Source organism: Schistocerca serialis, chromosome 7, assembly GCF_023864345.2.
Source record: "Schistocerca serialis cubense isolate TAMUIC-IGC-003099 chromosome 7, iqSchSeri2.2, whole genome shotgun sequence".
Classification (NCBI taxonomy): Eukaryota; Metazoa; Arthropoda; class Insecta; order Orthoptera; family Acrididae; genus Schistocerca; species Schistocerca serialis.
In genome coordinates this window covers 423,957,690-423,977,369 of record NC_064644.1, presented here as the reverse complement: position 1 = coordinate 423,977,369, position 19,680 = coordinate 423,957,690, and the positions used below count along the sequence as shown (strand labels likewise).

Genomic DNA, 19,680 nt, shown 5'->3' with positions numbered 1-19,680 from the left:
CCGTCTACAATAAGGTCATTAGAGACGTACACAAGCTTGGAATAGGGAAGTAAGGGGAAGGAAATCGGTCGTATCATTTCAAAGGAACCATCTCGGCAATTGGTTGAAGCGATTTAGGGAAATCTGGGAAAACCTAAATCAGAATGGCCGGGCGCAGGTTTGAACCGTTGTCCTCCCAAATGCGTGTCCATTGTGCTAACCACTGCGCCACCTAGCTCGCTGAAATGTTACTAGGGATGGGAAAAGCCGACTGGTTAAAATCGATACCAGTATTTTAATTCTGAATAATCGGTACTTTTCGGTATTTGTTTGGTCTCAGCTATAATAGATTTTTGATTTTTTTACTGATACCTGGGTAAAAATTCGGCAAATGAATTTGCCATAGCAACAGTGCTTAAGTTTCTAGTTTCTGAACAAAACTCGTTTTGAAAACAAATTATGTCTATTCATAAAATTTCCATCGTTTTGAAATACTGAGTTATGACAGAAACGGGTAAAAGCGATCAGCACTCTTTTAATAACAACGCTTACATATATAAACTAAAAGCAAACTTGTTATGTAAGAATCAGTACAGCATTGTAGAGGCAATAATTTATCTGTTGCTGTATGGCGTGGCCTGTTCAAATGGTTCAAGTGGCTCTAAGCACTAAGGGACTTAACATCGGAGGTCATCAGTCCCCTAGGGTTAGAACTACTTACACCTAACTAATCTAAGGACATCACACACACATCCACGCCCGAGGCAGGATTCGAACCTGCGATCGTAGCAGCAGCGCGGTTCCGGACTGAAGTTCCTAGAACCGCTCGGCCACATCGGCCGGACTTGGCCTGTTAAGCGGTACACTTCTAGATGCTGCGTTCAAGACTAGACCCCAGATGCTGTCTTCGATAGTTTCTCGTCGTCGTCCTCGGACATCAGTTCCACTGCAGAATGGCACCAGCCCTAGTTTGGAAGGATTTTACGGAGAGCGGTAGCAGTGAATATCAAGGCTATAAAAGATTAAATTGGAAGAATCCACAACAAACTTGCAACGTCTTATAAAGAGGAAACATCCACATTGTTTCTTGGAAGAGAAGGTAAATTTAATTCATATATATATATATAATTTTATTCACTTTCTATATACTCGGTATTAGAACTAGACACTTTTGTGGTTGCTTCAGGGTGAAAAATTGATGCTGTACACAAGTGACAATGCAGGGAAGTTATCCACTTCTGACCGTCCTCTCTCACTGTCACTGCGACAGTCTTCTTCACCTTCGTTATCTCTGCTGGAGACAATGAAACTGATTTCTGCTTCAACTACATATCGATCGTGACCTCCTTCCCTTTCGCCTTCATTAGAATTTATCCATTCTTTTTTTTTTTTTAAGTCTACTTTTATTACTGGAGCGAACAGTAATAAAAGGAAACCGAAAGTCGGTTATTTGGGACACCTGTTATTTTGAGTGGTTTTAACAGTCGAGTTAAACTGGAGACAAAAAGAACCGGTTTTTCAGCGATAACCGACATCCGTAGTTGGTACTGGCAGAAGTGGCAGCTGGGTCTACTAAATTTCACACCCTGTAGACTGAAATATTATATATTTAATCATATATTGTTTTTATTATACTGTTACGGGGACCAATACTGAAAGGCGCTAATTGTTTCCGAATATAGTTAACCTTTGCAGCCCAGCGGAAACAAACGGCAAAGCCCTTCAGAATCAGTGTCCTGCGTATTCCCTCCTCGATATTACTATCGATTGCACATTTATCTACAAAATTGTAATTTGAATGCAGAACGTGTGAGGGGCCATATCTGTACTCTCCGCATCAAGGTAGAACAGAGAAAAGTTCAAATTGTCCATCAACCTGGTGTCTTGGTGACGATAATATTCCAGCATAGTAGCACGACGTAGATCGTGGTGGCCTGCTCTCTCCATATAAGGCTGAAGGCAAGTTACTAGCGAGTGAGCTAACGCTCTCAAACTACAGAATAAGAACTTCGGTTAAAAGTTCATGGTACCAATAGCTTTAATGAAACGGAATAATTTAGCTTACTGACCGCTCACAATTGGCATATGATAAGTGTTCGACTACTGAGTCACACGTTATTGGTCAGTTAACAATGTTAATACAGTTCACAAAACTTTATATACAGCAGGTAATAAAGTAACTCCTACTCACGCAGTCTGCTCTACATTGTATGCAGATTCGCGGTACACTGGTATTTACATACTTGGTGTGCAAATAAGATCTTATCCATGCGGCATTGCCTTCACTGAAACGCGTAGCCTTTGCTAAGAGCAAGTTCACCCACCCGTTCACGCTCGACTCCCAACTCTCGCAGCCCGTAACATTGTTGCCAACTCTTCAAAACTAAAAGCTAAATGTGTCTACATATAAATTCAGACAAAAATCTTAAATGAAAGAAAGTAATTATTGTATAGGTTTTATTTTTATAATAATTTTACTGTTAAGATATTTAAGTGGAGGGGAGGAGGTGAAGGACGTATACAAAACAAATATTGTTACATAACTCCAACTCTATATAGAACAACTGTATCAAATTTCATGCATAGAGGACCCAAAAAGTAATAAATTGTGCTATTTTTTGATGGCATTTACTGTTTTACGTTTCAAAAAAGTTCTTGAAAATTAAGCTACTCAGGCTTACACGTATCAGGTATGTAATTCAATTTAAAACAACTTCAGGAAATAACTTTTCCGCGGTATTTTGGATCATATGTTAGGTATGTGTACGACGTTTCGTTTTAATGGCTTTAATAGCAGGAGAGAAAATGTATAGATATTCAAAAATGTAATGCTTCAGAAAGCACAGTACAATCAAAATTTAGAGGCTTGCCTTGTGCATCTCATTAGAGAAACCATTTCTGGATGCTCTTGTACTTCGAATGCTGTTATAACAATATGAGGTTTTATTTCTATGATATGCATGTAAAATATCACCCCATTTTTTAAAAGCACAATATTTTGACGCACAAATATATTTAAATAAACATCTTAATGTCAGTTTCCTTAGCACAATTTTCTTTTTCACACAATTAGAATATAAATAATGTTTCTGTTAGGTACATGGAGGAGAAACATCGCAATATCTACACTATAGCATTAAGTTATTTCTTACACATAGCACTGAACTAAAGTTCGCTGATCTTCTCGACTGAGTCGCTAGCACATTGTTTAGTGCAACCGTGAATTGAATGACTTCTCATTCATTCTGCATACACCAGAGTTTGCTTTGCTTAGGGCAGCTACTTTCATTATTGTGAAGCTGTGATACTTGGGTGCTGTCAGCCATGTTCCAACAGCGTTTCCAATGAGATATTCAACTTATTATATTTTGTAGTTACGTTTTTGGTGTTGTGTGTTTGTATCCAGAGGATCCCAGAACACACACAAACACAACGTCATTTTGCTTCGTTGTGCTTTTTAAATCTCATGCTCGTTTTGAAGTCTTAGTTCGACGCAATGTGTGGCATTGTGCTTACCAAACTCATGCAAATATCATGATTCGAATATCGTATTTTCCCATAAGTTTCTGTGATGTGCTACTGGCCTTGTCGGTATAATAGTTAGCTCTGTGTAGTTGTGGTGTCCACAGCATGAGTTGTATAGTCGGTGGTGGTCGATGCTGTTAGCGTGTAGCTCTCGCCTGTGGCCGTTGTTCAGTTTATATAGTTTTATTTTGTGTGCCCACTTGTAAAGCCGTTAAGATGTGATATAGAGATATCTGTTTTTTGTCTGGTAACCTCTTGTTTGTCCTGCGCCGAGTGAGATTATTGTTTAGGAATATTTGACAGAACGTTAAAGCATAAAATACGGAAAGAAACACGGCTGAAGTTTTATAAAACAGTCGCATTTCCGCCCTTATTACAGGATGGGGAAAATAAAAATGGCTCGGACGGGTGGATACGATTGAATATCGATGTATGCGTATAACCACAACTTGTGGCCTACAGTTACTGCCAGCAGGATGGAGCAACTGCCCATATAGCTGGCCAAACCTCGGAATACAAAAACCAAATGGTTCAAATGGCTGTGAGCACTATGGGACTTAACTTCTGAGGTCATCAGTCCGCTATAACTTAGAATTACTTAAACCTAACTAACCTAAGGACATCACACGCATCCATTCCCGAGGCAGGATTCGAACCTGCGACCGTAGCGGTCGTGTGGTTCCAGACTGTAGCGCCTAGAACCGCTCGGCCACCCCGGCCGGCCCTTGGAATACATTTGCACAATCTTCACGCTTGACAGCGTTGTTAGCAGAAATCAGTAGCTGGCCACCCAGTTTACAGATCTGTCAGTGTGCGATTTCTTTATGTGGGGCCTCTTAAGTCCAAGGTGTACCGCAACAACCCTCATGGTCTTCAAGAACTGTATCAGAACATTTCGCATAAGACTGCAGCAATTCCATTAGTCCAACTTCGATCCGCAGTCAGCAGTTTTCTGACCGGGGCCAGAAAGTGCCAAGAAATTAATGGTGGTCGCTTTGAACAAATGCTATAGTCAGGTTAGTACTGTATTTCCTTTCTTCTGCTGTGTTTCTTCGCACCCTGGAACTCTGTTCTTCGGACAACTTTTATTTTCCCCACCATCTATATGGCTTGCATTATATGTAAGTGAATCGTGCGTACTGAATAAAAGACAAGAAAAACAAATACAAGCAGTAGAAATGAGATTTCTTAGAGCAGTGAAGTGATGTAAAAGACAAGATAAAATACGTAATGAACACATTCGAAAGAAGTTAAAAATTTGGAGAGTGAAAGAAGAACTAGACGAAAACAAAATGAAACGTAATGAACATCTACAAAGCATGGGTCCATAGAGACCAGATAAAGAATTGTAAACCGAAGGTGAAAAGAGATCCTGGCAGACTGAGAAAAATGTGGGAACCGTATCAAGCAACAGTTGCCCTAATGCGGAAAGTGTAGTAGAAGAAGAAGAAGGAGAATATTTGAAGATGCTTAGAATAATTTTTGTATTATTATAATTATTATCATTAATATTATTATACTGCTGTTCCCATTTTAAGCAAGAATTATTCCCCTACATATTCTCATTCATTTTAATATTAAATTGTGGATGATATTTTGTGGCTGTCATTTCAGCTTTTCTGTTTTAATATATGACTGTTAATAAAAGATATTTTGAAATAATCCTGACACTCAGTCTAAACACCACCCTTTCCGAATCCTGCACTACAAACCGATTCACTAATGACGTGTATACCAGGCTCGCCAGTATTGTGATTTTTCCAATCACACTTACAACTGAGGGAAAAAAAAGAGTAGGGATTAATTATAACGACGCCTGTAGCCAGTAAAGCACAAGCTTACCGATAATACACACAGACGCTCGGCACCCACACTGCGAGCCCCCAACTTCCCGGTTCTTCTATAGGGACAGCTGTAATGAGGCAGCTTACTCCGGCCCTGCAAAGAGCATTCAGTCGTGAGGTACAATACAAACCGAATATTCAGCGAAACTCCCTTCCAGGTTAAAACTGTGTTCCAGACTGGGACTCGAAACAGGAACATTTGCCTTTCGTGGGCAAGTGCTCTAGCGGGTGAATGGCCCATGCACGTCTCATGATTCGCCCGAATTCAGTGATTGTTAAACTTTTGTCTTATTTTCTCTATGATTTCTCTGCCAATATGATCAGTGAGCGAGTGGATGGGTGACTTTAATAAACTGACTGACTTTATGTAAGATCAAAACTGGTTACTGTTCTTCCTCAGTACTGATGCGCAACGTATTAGACAACTATAAAAGTCGATATTTCGAGCGTCTCTGCACCGGTCCCATGTAGGGCGACAAAAATTCTTCAGTGATAACCCACTTTCAAGCTTCTATTTCTCATCTACGTTTTTGGTTTGCTGTCTACTTTCAACGTTACTTTATAACCACGGTAGACACAAAATTTACGCCTATGAGTTATCAAGACCGTGTAAACCCACCTGTAGATAGCGATCTCAGCTCAGCAAGGATTAGAGTCCGCAAGGTGCTTCCGATATACCAAATCCAACTTAAGGCAGTGACTGATAATTAGATCCCTCAGGGCTACCAAAATGCATGGATGGTGACTGATCTGTTTACGCTGCTGTGCCATGTAGTTCCAGGCATCATGTATGGGATTACGATCACGTGCTTTAACAACCCAATCTAGGTGCGCCAGGGCGTTCGTCAAACTTTTTGTGCTATCCTTTGAACACGACTGTTGTCGTCTTGGAAGATGTGATTATTACTTATGTCTTCAAATCGAAATCAGAAGAGAAAGGACAACACTTGGACACAGAGAATTTTAAACATCGGGGTTTATGTTCACGATACCGGAGGTACAAAGTCATGAGAGGAAAACACGACAAAAACATCACAGAACCACCTCCGGCGATCACTTTACTCTATATACGAGAACATTGCGGGTTTAACGTCTCACCGGGAAGTCGATGCATGCGACAACTTGCATTACTTGAAAAGATGTAAAATTGGGGCTCGTAGGAACTCACTACACGCCCCCAGTCTGCCTGTCTAGTGTCTATGTTCTTTGGCCGATTGAGGACTTTATTTAGCTCTGTTGGCAACCGACATTTGCGAAGAACCCGACTGCCTGCAGTTCACTCGAAAGCTGGTTGAGATGGACCTGTGATTGACATTGAAAAGGTGTGAATTTCGTCTCCCGTCACTGACGGTTATGATCGTTCTTCGACCACAGTTCTCACTGTCTTACGTGTGTGTGAATAGTACAGCATTCCACGTTGACACGTTAGACGGTTCGCATTCATAGACGAGTAAATCGGCCAACTTCAAACAGTGCGCGGTTGTCGCCATGCCCAACGAGCGTACTGTGTCAATCGAGGGCTCGAATTTGGAACAAATGGGCCCATTTCGGCTTGGCATTGATTACCAGAGTTGTTGGATGTCCTCCTGAGGGGAATCGTGCCAAATTATATACAACAGGCTCCTTAGACAGGGATTTCCGAGCTGGTTGCGAGGCCCTGCCCATAACGCTCCGAACCCCCTCAATTGAGAACCAGCGACCTTACTGGCCGAGGCATGGTTTGGGAAACACGAAGAAAAGCCGTAGAAACTCTCACCGTGTGCGGGCGGGCATAATATTGCTGAAATGACAGCCCTGGGTGGCTTGCATGAAGGGCAACAAAACGCGGAGTAGAATATCGTCGATATACGCTGTGCTGAAAGGGGCCACGGATGACTACCAAAGGGGTCCTGCCATGAAACGAAATGGCGCCAGAGGCCATCACTGTTGGTTGTCGGGCCGTATGGCGGGCGGCAATGAGGTTAGTATCTCACCGTCGTCGGGGGCTTATCCATACATGTCTTCGGTCTGGAATCACATTTACTGGAGTGGAATTGTCTTCAGTGAGGAGTCTCGCTTCCAACTGAGCCCCGATGGCCAGCGAAGAGGTGTCTGGAGACGCCCCGGTTGCGGTGGGATACCAAACGGACTGTCTCCCGCCATACGGCCTGACAACGAAGGGTGGTGGTCTGGACGGCCCTTTCTTTTCATAGCAGGACCCCGTTAGATGTCATCCGCGGCACTCTCAGTACGTCGATGGTATTCGACACCCCATCTTTTTTTTTTTTTTTTTTTTTTTTTTTGCCCTTCATAGCAAACGATCCTAGGCTTACATTCCCGCAAGATAATGCCCGCCTGAACACGGCGAGAGTTTCTACTATTTGTCTTCCAGCTTGCCAAACCCTACCCCGGCCAGTAAGGTTGCCGCATCTCTCCTCAGTTAAGAACGTTTGGAGCATTGTGGACTGGGCTCTGCATCCAGCCCGGAAGTTTCAGGATTTGTCGCCGCTGTTGTATAGAGTTTGGCGCGATATCCCTCAGGAGGACATCCAATAAGCAGTGGTTGGGAAGGGAGTGAGACAGGGTTGTAGCCTATCCCCGAAGTTATTCAATCTGTGCATTGAGCAATCAGTAAAGGAAACAAAAGAAAAATTCACAGTAGGAATGAAAATCAGTGTAGATGTAATAAAAACTTAAAGAAGGATATAAAATGATCATCAACAAAAGCAAAACGAGGATAATGGAATGTAGTCGCATTAAATCGGATGATGCTGAGGGAATTATGACTCAAATGGCTCTGAGCACTATGGGACTTAACATCTATGGTCATCAGTCCCCTAGAACTTAGAACTACTTAAACCTAACTAACCTAAGGACATCACACAACACCCAGTCATCACGAGGCAGAGAAAATTGAGGGAATTAGATTAGGAAGTGAGGCACTTAAAGTAGTAAATGAGTTTTGCTATTTGGGGAGCAAAATAACTGATGATGGTCGAAGTAGAGAGGAACAAAATGTAGACTGGCAATGGCAAGGAAAGCGTTTCTGAAGAAGAGAAATTTGTTGACATCGAGTATAGATTTAAATGTCAGGAAGTCGTTTCTGAAAGTATTTGTATGGAGTATAGCCATGTATGGATTGGTTGGTTGGTTTTGGGGAAGGAGACCAGACAGCGTGGTCATCGGTCTCATCGGATTAGGGAAGGAAGTCGGCCGTGCCCTTTCAGAGGAACCATCCCGGCATTTGCCTGGAGCGATTTAGGGAAATCACGGAAAACATAAATCAGGATGGCCGGACGCGGGATTGAACCGTCGTCCTCCCGAATGCGAGTCCAGTGTCTAACCACTGCGCCACCCCGCTCGGTCCATGTATGGAAGTGAAACATGGACGATAAGTAGTTTTGACAAGAAGAGAATAGAAGCTTTCGAAATGTGGTGCTACAGAAGAATGCTGAAGATTAGAGGGGTAGACCACATAACTAATGAGGAGGTATTGAATAGAATTGGGGAGAAGAGAAATTTGTGGCACAACTTGACTAGAACAAGGGATCGGTTGGTAGGACATGTTCTGAGGCATCAAGGGATCACCAATTTAGTATTGGAGGCCAGCGTCGAGGGTAAAAATCATAGAGGGAGACCAAGAGATGAATACACTATGCAGATTCAGAAGGATGTAGGTTGCAGTAGGTACTGGGAGATGAAGAAGCTTACACAGATAGAATACCAAGGAAAGCTGCATCAAACCACTCTCTGGACTGAAGAACACAACAACAGTGAAATATTTATCATAATTAAGTTTTTAATCACTATCAAACGTATAAAATCAAAGCTTGTTTGTAGCATAATGTCTAAGATATTGTAGTTAAAAATATACCGGGGGAAGAAAAATTCGCGCACGCGGGCTCAGCAGCGCGATTCCTCACATACTAGCGATACAAAAATGTCTGTCACAAAATTTCGTTCTGCGTATATTTCCGGCAGTAAATGGACGTTAAAGACTGACAACACTGCAATCACATGTATGGTAACTACCTCTTTCAGCATTTAGCAGTGCTGATATGCAGTTGCTGCAATGGTTAGTGTTTTGGGTTAGCATCCAGAATGTCGAGGGTTCCATTCTGAGTGAAGGCATATTTGATTTTATTTGCTAAATGTAGTCTGCGTGCTACAGTATATGGCGTCTTAATCGTCACACAGCGTTTTCAGTGGGACTTCTACAAAACATTTGCACTTACATGCTACGACCACAGAAAATGGAGCTACAATCATTTTTATCAGACAGCTTTCAAAGACGCTTTTTTTACATCGTGGACGCGAATTGTTTCGCACCACAGCACCCACTAGACTCCAAATCTGCTTTGTGTGTACCCTCCCTCGATGGTCCCATCGATTACTACCAACCATTATTCTTGTCACATTCAGGTCCATTACACTTCGTTAGGACCTTACGTCACCAGCAGGGCTAACAATGTGCTTTTCAAATAATTTCCAAACTCGGTTACTATTTGTATGTATTATCACCATGAAACCACTAATTATGCCTTTCTATATTTAATTTGGTTAGCGAAGCAATTCGCATCCACGACGTGCAAAATGCTTCTTTAAATGCTGACCAATGGAAACAATTGTACTTCCATTTCTGTGTTCATAGTACATAAGCGCAAATGTTTTGTAAAATACCCACTGTAATGGTTGTATGACGATAAGACGACTGATACCGTACCTCGCAGAGTACATTTAGCAAATAAAAACAAATACGCCTCGATCCAGAACCGAACTGTCAAGCTTATGTACGCTAACCCAAAACATTAGCCATTGCACCAACTGCACAGCAGTTCTGCATTACGCTGACAGCGATAGTTACTGTACATGTGATTACAGTGTTACCAGACTGCCAATCTTCAAAGCTCATTTACTCCCAGAAATACGCGCAGGACGAAATTTTGTGACAGACATTTTTCTGTCGCTTGTATGTGAGGAATCGATCTGCAGACTCCGAGTGCGCGAATTTTTCTTCGTCCTGTATATAAAAGTGTAAACGTATATCACAAGATTTTATGTGTATGCACCTCACACAATTAATTTATGAACTTTAATAGGAAAGCATGTGGAAAATTTGATAACGTCACAATTTACGCAGTTACAACATTGAAGTATTTCACTAAGCACTACAACTATGAACACTAGTCTTCATGTACGAACGTGTAAATGATGGGAACGCTGTTTCTTTCAATGTTTTCGGGCTATGTTCAGAAAATTATCTTTTTGTTAAAGGTGATTCTTTTCTCTTCTTTCTTGCCTGTGACCCACTCGTCCGGCGGCTGTTTATACGGCATCGTGCACCCGTCCGTGATATGGGAAGCCACACTGCAGCTTTCACGTGTACGCGGCAAGTGCCGCTGTTGCCAAAGATGCCGATGACGTCCGTGGTGCCTGACACACTCACAGTAGCGGCTGGCTGCCAAGTGCGGCAATGTGAGCCTATAGAGTAAACATTGGCGCCTTCACACCTGTCAAGCATGACAGGGCACGGCGCGGCTGGTTTACAGACAACGCAACATGTTCACCACATTATTCGTACTGCTATTTGTCTTTCTTTTTTTTTTCACGACTTCTTCCCATAGGCCTAACCGTGAATTGAGAAATACAAGGCGTACAACTTTTCTTCCGCCGTTTTTTACCAACATTTGAGGCTTTAATGAAACAAATTGGTTACACATGTATCATTCAAAGTATTTTCCATCGCTGGCAACTACTTCCTCACATCTTTCGGGCACTGTACGAATCAAAAATTGTTCAAATGGCTCTGAGCACTATGGGACTCAACTGCTGAGGTAATCAGTCCCCTAGAACTTAGAACTAGTTAAACCTAACTAACCTAAGGACATCACAAACATCCATGCCCGAGGCAGGATTCGAACCTGCGACCGTAGCGGTCTTGCGGTTCCAGACTGCAGCGCCTTTAACCGCACGGCCACTTCGGCCGGCACTGTACGAATCCCGAGTCGAAAAAATTGTTCATCTTTTGAAGCGATTCACGAGCCGATCCAATTTGTGACTTCTTCATTAGATCGGAAGTGTTGGTCAGCCAGGCCATGCTTCATTGATCTAAACAGGTGTTAGTCAGAGGGAGCAATGTCTGGAGAATACGGCGGGTGGGGTAGGACTTCCCATTTTAACGTTTCCAAGTACGTTTTGACGTCTTTTGCGACGCGGGGTCGAGCGTTGTCGTGCTGCAAAATCACTTTACCGTGCCTCTCGCTGTACTGCGGCCGTTTGTCTTTTAATGCTCTGCTCAAACGCATTTATTGCGTTCGATAACGAGCACTTGTGATTGTTTCACTTAGTTTTAACACCTCGTAGAACACGACGCCGAGCTGGTCCCACTAAATGCAAAGCATGATCTTGGAGCTGTGAATATTCTGTTTGGCCGTCGACTGGAAGCATGGCCGGGATGTCACCATGATTTTTTGCGTTAAAGGTTATCGTAATGAACCCATTTTTCGTCCCCGGCCACAGTGCGATGCAGAAATCCCTTCCGTTTTTGCCTCTGAAGCAACTGTTCACAAATGCACAGACCCCGTTCAACGTCTCTTGATTTCAGCTCACACGGAACCCAAGTTCGATCTTTCTGAATCATTCCTATAGCCTTTTGAAATGGCTTCCTGTGTCACTCCCACTAATCGTGCCAATTCTTCTTGAGTTTGTCGCAAGTCTTCACTCAGAAATGTCTCCAATTCTGCATCTTCGAAAACTTTCTCTCTTCCACGACTATGCCGGTCTACGACGTTAAAATCACCGTTCTTGAAACGTTGAAACCACTCACGACACGTTATTTCACTAATAGCGTCCTTACCGTACGTACTTGAGAACATTCGACGAGACTCAGCCGCTGTTTCCTTCATATTGAAACATGACATTTTCAATCAATAACAACTTTATGATGCAGACACGAATCGACTAATGTTTGATTGAGGTTATGTTGACCGAGGTCCAAGTTAACTGCCTGACGTCTGCGATCTGTTTCTTTCGACCGTTACTTACCGTTGTAGCCACCTATCGGCAAACGGCGGAAGCAAAGTTGTACACCTTGTAGGTACTAAGCAGTTAATTTGTTTAGCAGGAACGCGCTCACTTTTGTGGGGTCAAACTAAAGCAAATTACAAGAACAGAAATATACACATATCGATTTATTTGATGAATTGGAAGCGTCATTTCAAAACATGAACAACAAGGAAAGAAATGAATGCGATAAGTGGTTTTCTTAATCACGTGAATACATTTTATTTACAGTTTTCGAAAATTTTGTTACACTGAATGGAGTAACAGGAATCACTCTAAAAATATATATTTTAGAAAACTGTTAGTTTACAGAATCAGTTGATTTAAAAAGTCCTGCATGCTTATATTCCTCATGTTATGCGCTCAAATTTCTCCCTGTAATTTTCTAGCTTCCAGTCTGTATAAATTCCACTTACTGGTAATTTATTTTTAGTTTCATCACAGCGTCTGTCACGCATAATGTTACGGGTTTTTACAGTACCTATAGAAATCTCAACACTCAACATCAAAGATCTGTAGAGAAACTAAAACCCATACCACCATTTGTTCACGTTCCATTTCTCTGGAACTGAGCTGAGGGACTGGGAAAGAATAAACTGAGGGAAGCTTCCTTACCGTGTGCAACAGTAGCCAGATAAATGTACAACCTCCGCGACAGAATGCAGTGTACACGGTGTCGTTTAGATGGCTACTCGACAAGCGTGGAAAGAAATGAGGATTAAATCAAGACCCTAAGCTGCCAACAGGCACTGATGTACATCAACGGGGACAGTTAATATTGTGTGCCCCGACCGGGACTCGAACCCAGGATGTCCTGCTTACGTGGCAGACGCTCCATCTGAGCCACCGAGGGCACATAGGATAGTACGACTGCAGGGATTTATCCCTTGCACGCTCCCCGTGATACCCACGTTCCCAACTTAATGTCCACACACTACATCAGTAGTGTCCCTGCCCATTACACTCATTACTCGCGGCCAACAGTCTTACCAAGTCCCGTAAGAGTTCGGGGAATGCGTGTGCATCCAGCACAGAAGAAGAAGGTCAATGGCCGGTTAGCCTTAACTATATGGAGATGGATTTGTTCTTTCGGATATGTACGAAAGAACAGATACCATCTCCATATACCATCTCCACAAAGCGTGGAAAGGGCCTTACTCAGCTTGCTTTGGTTTACCGATCCTACCTGTGGTCTCACGAATCGTGTCGCTACCAACGGCAGGTATGTCAGCCTGTGCATATGAGCCTGCAGCTAGAGGGAATGTTAACAAGTGAAGGCTGCGTTCCCATCTGCGTGTTTATGTCCTCATGTGAACAGCTGTGTTAAAGTTTCACTTTGCTGCGGAACCACAGTCATATAAAACTTTTTGAAAGATATAACCGCCATGTCGTCAAAAATCATTTGCGAGGACATTGTGTAACAGGATAATTTAATGGCAATTAGCATAACTTTTTCACTTGATATAGTTGTGAAATAAAATAGATGACAAAATCGAATGTTTAGATTTCGGTACTCTGTGTCTAAGCAGCCGCTGACGTAAACATGTTTATGTCAATGGCTGTTTAGACACATTGTAGCCATGTTGAAAAGCCGTGATTTGGTCATCTATTTTATTCCGCAGCCATATCAAGTGAAGAGGTCATGCTGATTACCAGTAAGTTAGCCTATTACACAATGTTACTTTGACAAAATTTGTTTATTTAACCGAAGATGATCCGGTCGTTGTGGCCGAGCGGTTCTAGGCGCTTCAGTCTGGAACCGCGCGATCGCTACGGTCGCAGGTTCGAATCCTGCATCGGGCATGGATGTGTGTGATGTCCTTATGTTAGTTAGGTTTAAATAGTTCCAAGTTCTAGGGGACTCATGACCTCAGATGTTAAGTCCCACAGTGCTCAGAGCCATTGAACCATTTAACCGATGATACGTAATTTTTCTACTCAAGTCTAATGAACTTTGATACTTGTAACACTTGAAAATGGGCTAAGACCGAAATCTAGATTGTGGAATAAAACCTGTTGTACAATTAAACGCAGGACAATCAGCCTAATATCACAGGCAGCAAAGGTTTTGATTCGGAATAGGAGGCTGTATGGAATGCAGCAAGAAACGCTTGGTGAAGAGCAATATGGTTTCATAAGGGGAAAGGGAACACGAGATGCCTTTGGACGTCTAAGAACCATCGGCCAAAGATACATAGAAAAGGGTAAAGAAGTGTATGCTGTCTTCATAGACCTCGAGAAGGCCTTTGATAGAGTGCAGTGGGATAAGCTGTTAGATATCTTGAAAATGGAATAAACTGGAAGGAGAGAAGATTGATCGCAAGTCTGTGCCTGAATCAGAAAGCTCGGGTACAAACATGTAATGGGATCTCTGAAGATAGCAAGATTGGGAAAAGTGTTACTATTTAACATCTGTCTGGAGGAAGTACTGGAAAGCTGTTTGGAAGGGACAAGAACCGTCAGGAAAGGTGGGCGGAAAATTGAATGTGTAAGATTTTCAGACGACATGGCGATCCTCGCAGAAAATCAATAGACGCTAACTAGAATACTAAATGACCTGAATGAAGCCTTTGCAGAATATGGTATGAAAATTAATTGAAAGAAAACCAAAAGCATGGTCATAGGCCTAAAGAAAAGAAAACTGAAAATTAAGTTGGGGTCCGAAATCATAGAACAGGTAAGAGCATTCAAGTATTTGGGAAGCTGGATTAAAGAAGACATGGTTCAAATGGCTCTGAGCACTATGGGACTTAACATCTGAGGTCATCAGTGCCCTAGACTTAGAACTACTTAAACCTAACTAACCTAAGGACATCACACACATCCATGCCCGAGGCAGGATTCGAACCTGCGATCGTAGCGGTCGCACGGTTCCGGACTGAAGCGCCAGAACCGCTTGGCCACCGCGGCCGGCAAAGAAGACATGGATTTCCAACAAGATATCAAAGTGAGAATGGCTCTGGGGAAAGAGGCATTTCAAAATCAGAGAAGACTGCTAGCCAGTTCTTTAAAGAAGGAATTAAGGAAGTGACTGGTTAAGTGCTTAATATGGAGCGTGGCCTTGTATGGAGTAGAACGTGGACCTTGAAAAAGAAGTATGAGAAGAAAATTGAAGCTTGTGAAATGTGGATATGACGTAGAATGAGAAGATCAGTTGGACTGACAAAGTCAAAAATGTAGAAGAACTGAGGAGGATCCTACTGACGGTAAAGAACGGGAAACTAAACTGGATAGGCCACACTCTGAGAAGAGGTGGCCTTCTAGTAGAGATAATTGAAGGTTTCGTTCCATGAAAGAGAGGGAAGGGCAGAACAAGGTTCCAGATGCTGGATGATGTCAGCAGGCCACAAGGAGGGTACCAAAGAATGAAGAGGAACACAAAAGAGAGAGAAGCATGGAGGACTATGCAGCCAAAACCTGCCGCAAGGCAGACAACCCAATGATGATAGCCGGCCGGAGTGGTCGTGCGGTTCTAGGCGCTACAGTCTGGAGCCGAGCGACCGCTACGGTCGCAGGTTCGAATCCTGCGTCGGGCACGGATGTGTGTGATGTCCTTAGGTTAGTTAGGTTTAATTAGTTCTAAGTTCTAGGCGACTGATGACCTCAGAAGTTAAGTCGCATAGTGCTCGGAGCCATTTGAAGCCAACCAATGATGATAATGTACAGTTAAACGGCGGCTATATCTTTCAAAACCTATGTTAAACGTAGCTTATACTTTCTAGAATTCCTTATCTTTTTCGGGACACCTACATTACATACTACTTATTAGGTCTACAACTTTGCTTCCACCGTTTTGCAAAATACGGCAGTAGCGGCAAGTGGTGTTCAGGTGGTTGTCATAGATGTTATACAATAAGCTGTAAACATAATGCCATAAATATATTAGTCGATTTGTGATTGCATCATAAGGTTATTCTCGATTAAGTACGTCAACTTATGTACCCATTTCTCGCCACTTGCCGGAAGTTTTAATTTTCTGCTGTAACATGAAGAAATCTGAGGCTTTGGCTCTTAAAATGCTTGGTAAGACCAATGGCGAGGGAACTATTAGTGGAAGAACGTGCAGAGAATGTTTTCAACGCCTTAGGAACGGTGACTTTGATGTCGAAGACCAGCATGGCGGGGGAAGACAGAACGTTTTCGTAGCTACTGAAACAGACGAAGACACTCACAGGACATAATTATCGAAAGCAGTTGATGCGTTCGAGCCCAGCACTGAAACACAAACGGCCACAATACAGCGACAGACACGTAAAGGTAATTTTGCAGCAAGTCAGTTCTCGACCCCATGTCGCAAAACCCGTCAAAATACACATGGAAACGTTGGAATGAGAAGTCCTATCCCTCCCGCCGTATTCTCCATGCGTCGCTCTCTTTGACCACAACCTTTTTCGCTCAGTGGCATACAGTCTGGCTGACCAGCACTTCCAATCATATGAACAAGTGCAAAATTAAATGGATCCCCGGATCCCCACAAAAGACGCCCAGTTCTTCCACCACGAGATTCGTATGCAATCCGAAAGATGGGAGAATGTAGTGGTCAGCGATAGGCAATACTATGAATCATAATTTTTTTATGTTTTTCATAATAAAGCCCCGAACTTCGAGAAAAAATGGCGGAAGTAAAGTTGTAGACGTAGTAATTCTCCAAAATTGTAAAATTCTAAAACTGATACATGTAAGAACGTAAATGTTTTTACTCGGTTATAACATCAAAGACTCCCTTCCCCTCTCGCCAATACCTCTCCCTTGGGTTCATAATTGACAGGATAGCTTTTTTCTGCCATTGTGTCACGTCTCCACGTCAACCCATTTTAGTGCGCTGATTTCACAGGAACCGCATCGCACCGCTTCTGTGTAACGACTTCCTGGTACCAGTTCTGCACCACGTACACTGCTCCAAAGCGACCAGTATGCTCTTTCAAGCGAATGACTATTACAATGCCCAGTGAGTTCTAACATTCTGCGTGGTGTCTGTTTGTTCTAAGGCGTGTCTCCCTACCACTTTCGCGCAACGACGCTCTGAGCGTGTTTTTTAGGGAATTGACTAGTTTGAACCTGGGACCTGTTGCTGGTAAGGAGACGCCAGACCACACATGACATGTAGAGTTCAGAAGAGTTCAGTGAGACTAGCGATGATATAATCAAATACTTAATGATTTCAACGTCAGCTCTACTGCACTCCATATGAAAGAATCTTAATACCAACTAAATTTAGTGGAAGGGGTTCAAGTTTTTCCTATTTTTAGTTAGCTGGTAAAATAACGTCGAAAAGCAGTTAACTTTACCATTGGAATTTTTATTCTACTCACAAAACATTGTTTATAAATTGTACTATTGATAAAAGGAAATATTTTAATATAGGATGATAAAAACCAACTGCGTTCAACAAAACTGTGAACGAATATTCCCTGAATGGGTTTCCAAGTTCTATAATAGATCGAAGGATGACCTATGCCACATCACATCTTTAATCTAGGTTTAAATTAAGTTTCATAAAAGAGAAAACTATCAAAAATGGTCTACAGTGACCCTCAATTATCTTTAGTTACTTATTTAACTTGTTGTAAATTACAGTAGCTGATGTGGCTTCTCAATAATTATATATAACAGAAAAATCATCGCATTTCAGATTTTAATTTCAAGTAGCAAATGTGAATACCACGAAGTTTAATTGACGATCGACACTAGTATTACATAAAAAGGGGATGTAACAGATGAGACTTCAGCAGTTCTGAGTGAAGCCTTATCCGCTCTTATGCGGCATCGCGTGCGTTCATTACCTTGTCGGTGGTTAGGCAGCATCAGGGGCAGCTGGCGGTGCAGCTCCACACACCTTGCCATCTCAGTAGCAACTCTCTCGATCTTATCCTTACCACTGTTTACCGAAGTTGGTTTAAGAAAAATGTATCTGGCTGTGTTTTCAACTGAGCAGTCAACGTCTCAATGTTAGCCTTAAGCTCCACCTACCAAAATTCTGTCTATCCAATGAGAAACATTATACTTTTCGTGGTGTGGCAATGTTTTTAATGTTTGATACGTAACAGAGACGCATATAGTCTCACGCTAATACTTGCAGCTGGTGTGGCCTTTTTAGTGTTATCGTAAGATCTATACTGTTCTTCTGGAGGGCTCTATCTTTTAACATGTGCTGGGGGATGGACCTCTGAGTGGTCGGTCGGCGATGCGGGTGTCCCATTGTCCCGCTCTCATCGTAGGGCCTTCTAGCCTACACGGCTCTGCTCTCGGCTTCTGTTCTCGGAACTACGTCTGTTTCACAGTGGGAAGGTATGACATGCAATGAGACGTTCTTGTGTTAGTCTGTGGTATTCTATTTGCTCACTCATTGATCGAATTACTTTGGTTAATTTAATGTCAGGATTTATTCGGAGCTATGTGACATATTGCCAGACTCGCTATCATATCAGGTTTTTCATGGAAGGTGTTAGATTTGCCTGACACCTTACAAAGTATGTCATGTCCTTAGCCATGAGGGTATTTATGTTACTATATGCAGTCTCTGCAGGTACACGGTGAGTTGGACGTGCACCTCATCGTCAGACGCTTCCAGTACCTGACAATACTAGCAGCTGTGGCGCGGCGTGTGTTGCAGGCAGCTGGACCAGAACCAGCTGTGGTGGCTGCGAGCGGACGCCTTCCTGCGACTGCGACAGCTGCGCAACCTCAGGCTCGATTCCAATGGGTTGACCGCCGTGCCCACGGACGCGCTCAGACCGCTCGCCCAACTGGAGGCCCTGTGAGTACCGTCCCTCACTACTATCTCCTCTTCTTCTGATAACAGTAACAGAAATTTAATCTTGTAGACTGAGCACCTCAGGCGTGAGATGGTACGCACTAAGGGACACATGGTGTCATGATTTACTTTCTTTCTTTCGCTCTGGACTGTTTTCCGCGGCGACCTCGCCTAATTCTGGTACACGTCGGTACATTCTTGTATACAAAATTCTCGTGTCACAGTGTTAGTTGCCATACTGCTCCGAAACGGCTAGATCGATTCTCATGAAATTTTACATGTATCTTCGGTAGGTCTTAGAATCGGTCAGAATCTATTTTTCATACACCTAAGTGATAAGGGTGGTCTACGCCAAAAAAAAATTTCTTAATTTTTGGACAGAACTTTTCATTTTTATTTTTTTATGATGTGGCATTAAAAAATACACACAACCCTAAATTTTCGCCCATCTACCACCAACCCCTATTTTTTAATAGCGATTTTAGTACACTACTGGCCATTAAAATTGCTACACCAGGAAGAAATGCAGATGATAAA

The 19,680-nt window shown here is 42.6% G+C and overlaps 1 protein-coding gene across 1 annotated transcript in view; it reads left to right on the top strand.

The window, feature by feature from the left end:
* Window positions 1-19,680, top strand: part of LOC126413132 (lutropin-choriogonadotropic hormone receptor-like) — a 932,298-nt gene that overhangs the window by 343,439 nt on the left and 569,179 nt on the right. The window contains exon 3 of the mRNA XM_050083024.1: window positions 19,003-19,146. Coding sequence (XP_049938981.1) covers window positions 19,003-19,146 — 144 coding nt within the window. The remainder of the gene's footprint in view (window positions 1-19,002; window positions 19,147-19,680) is intronic.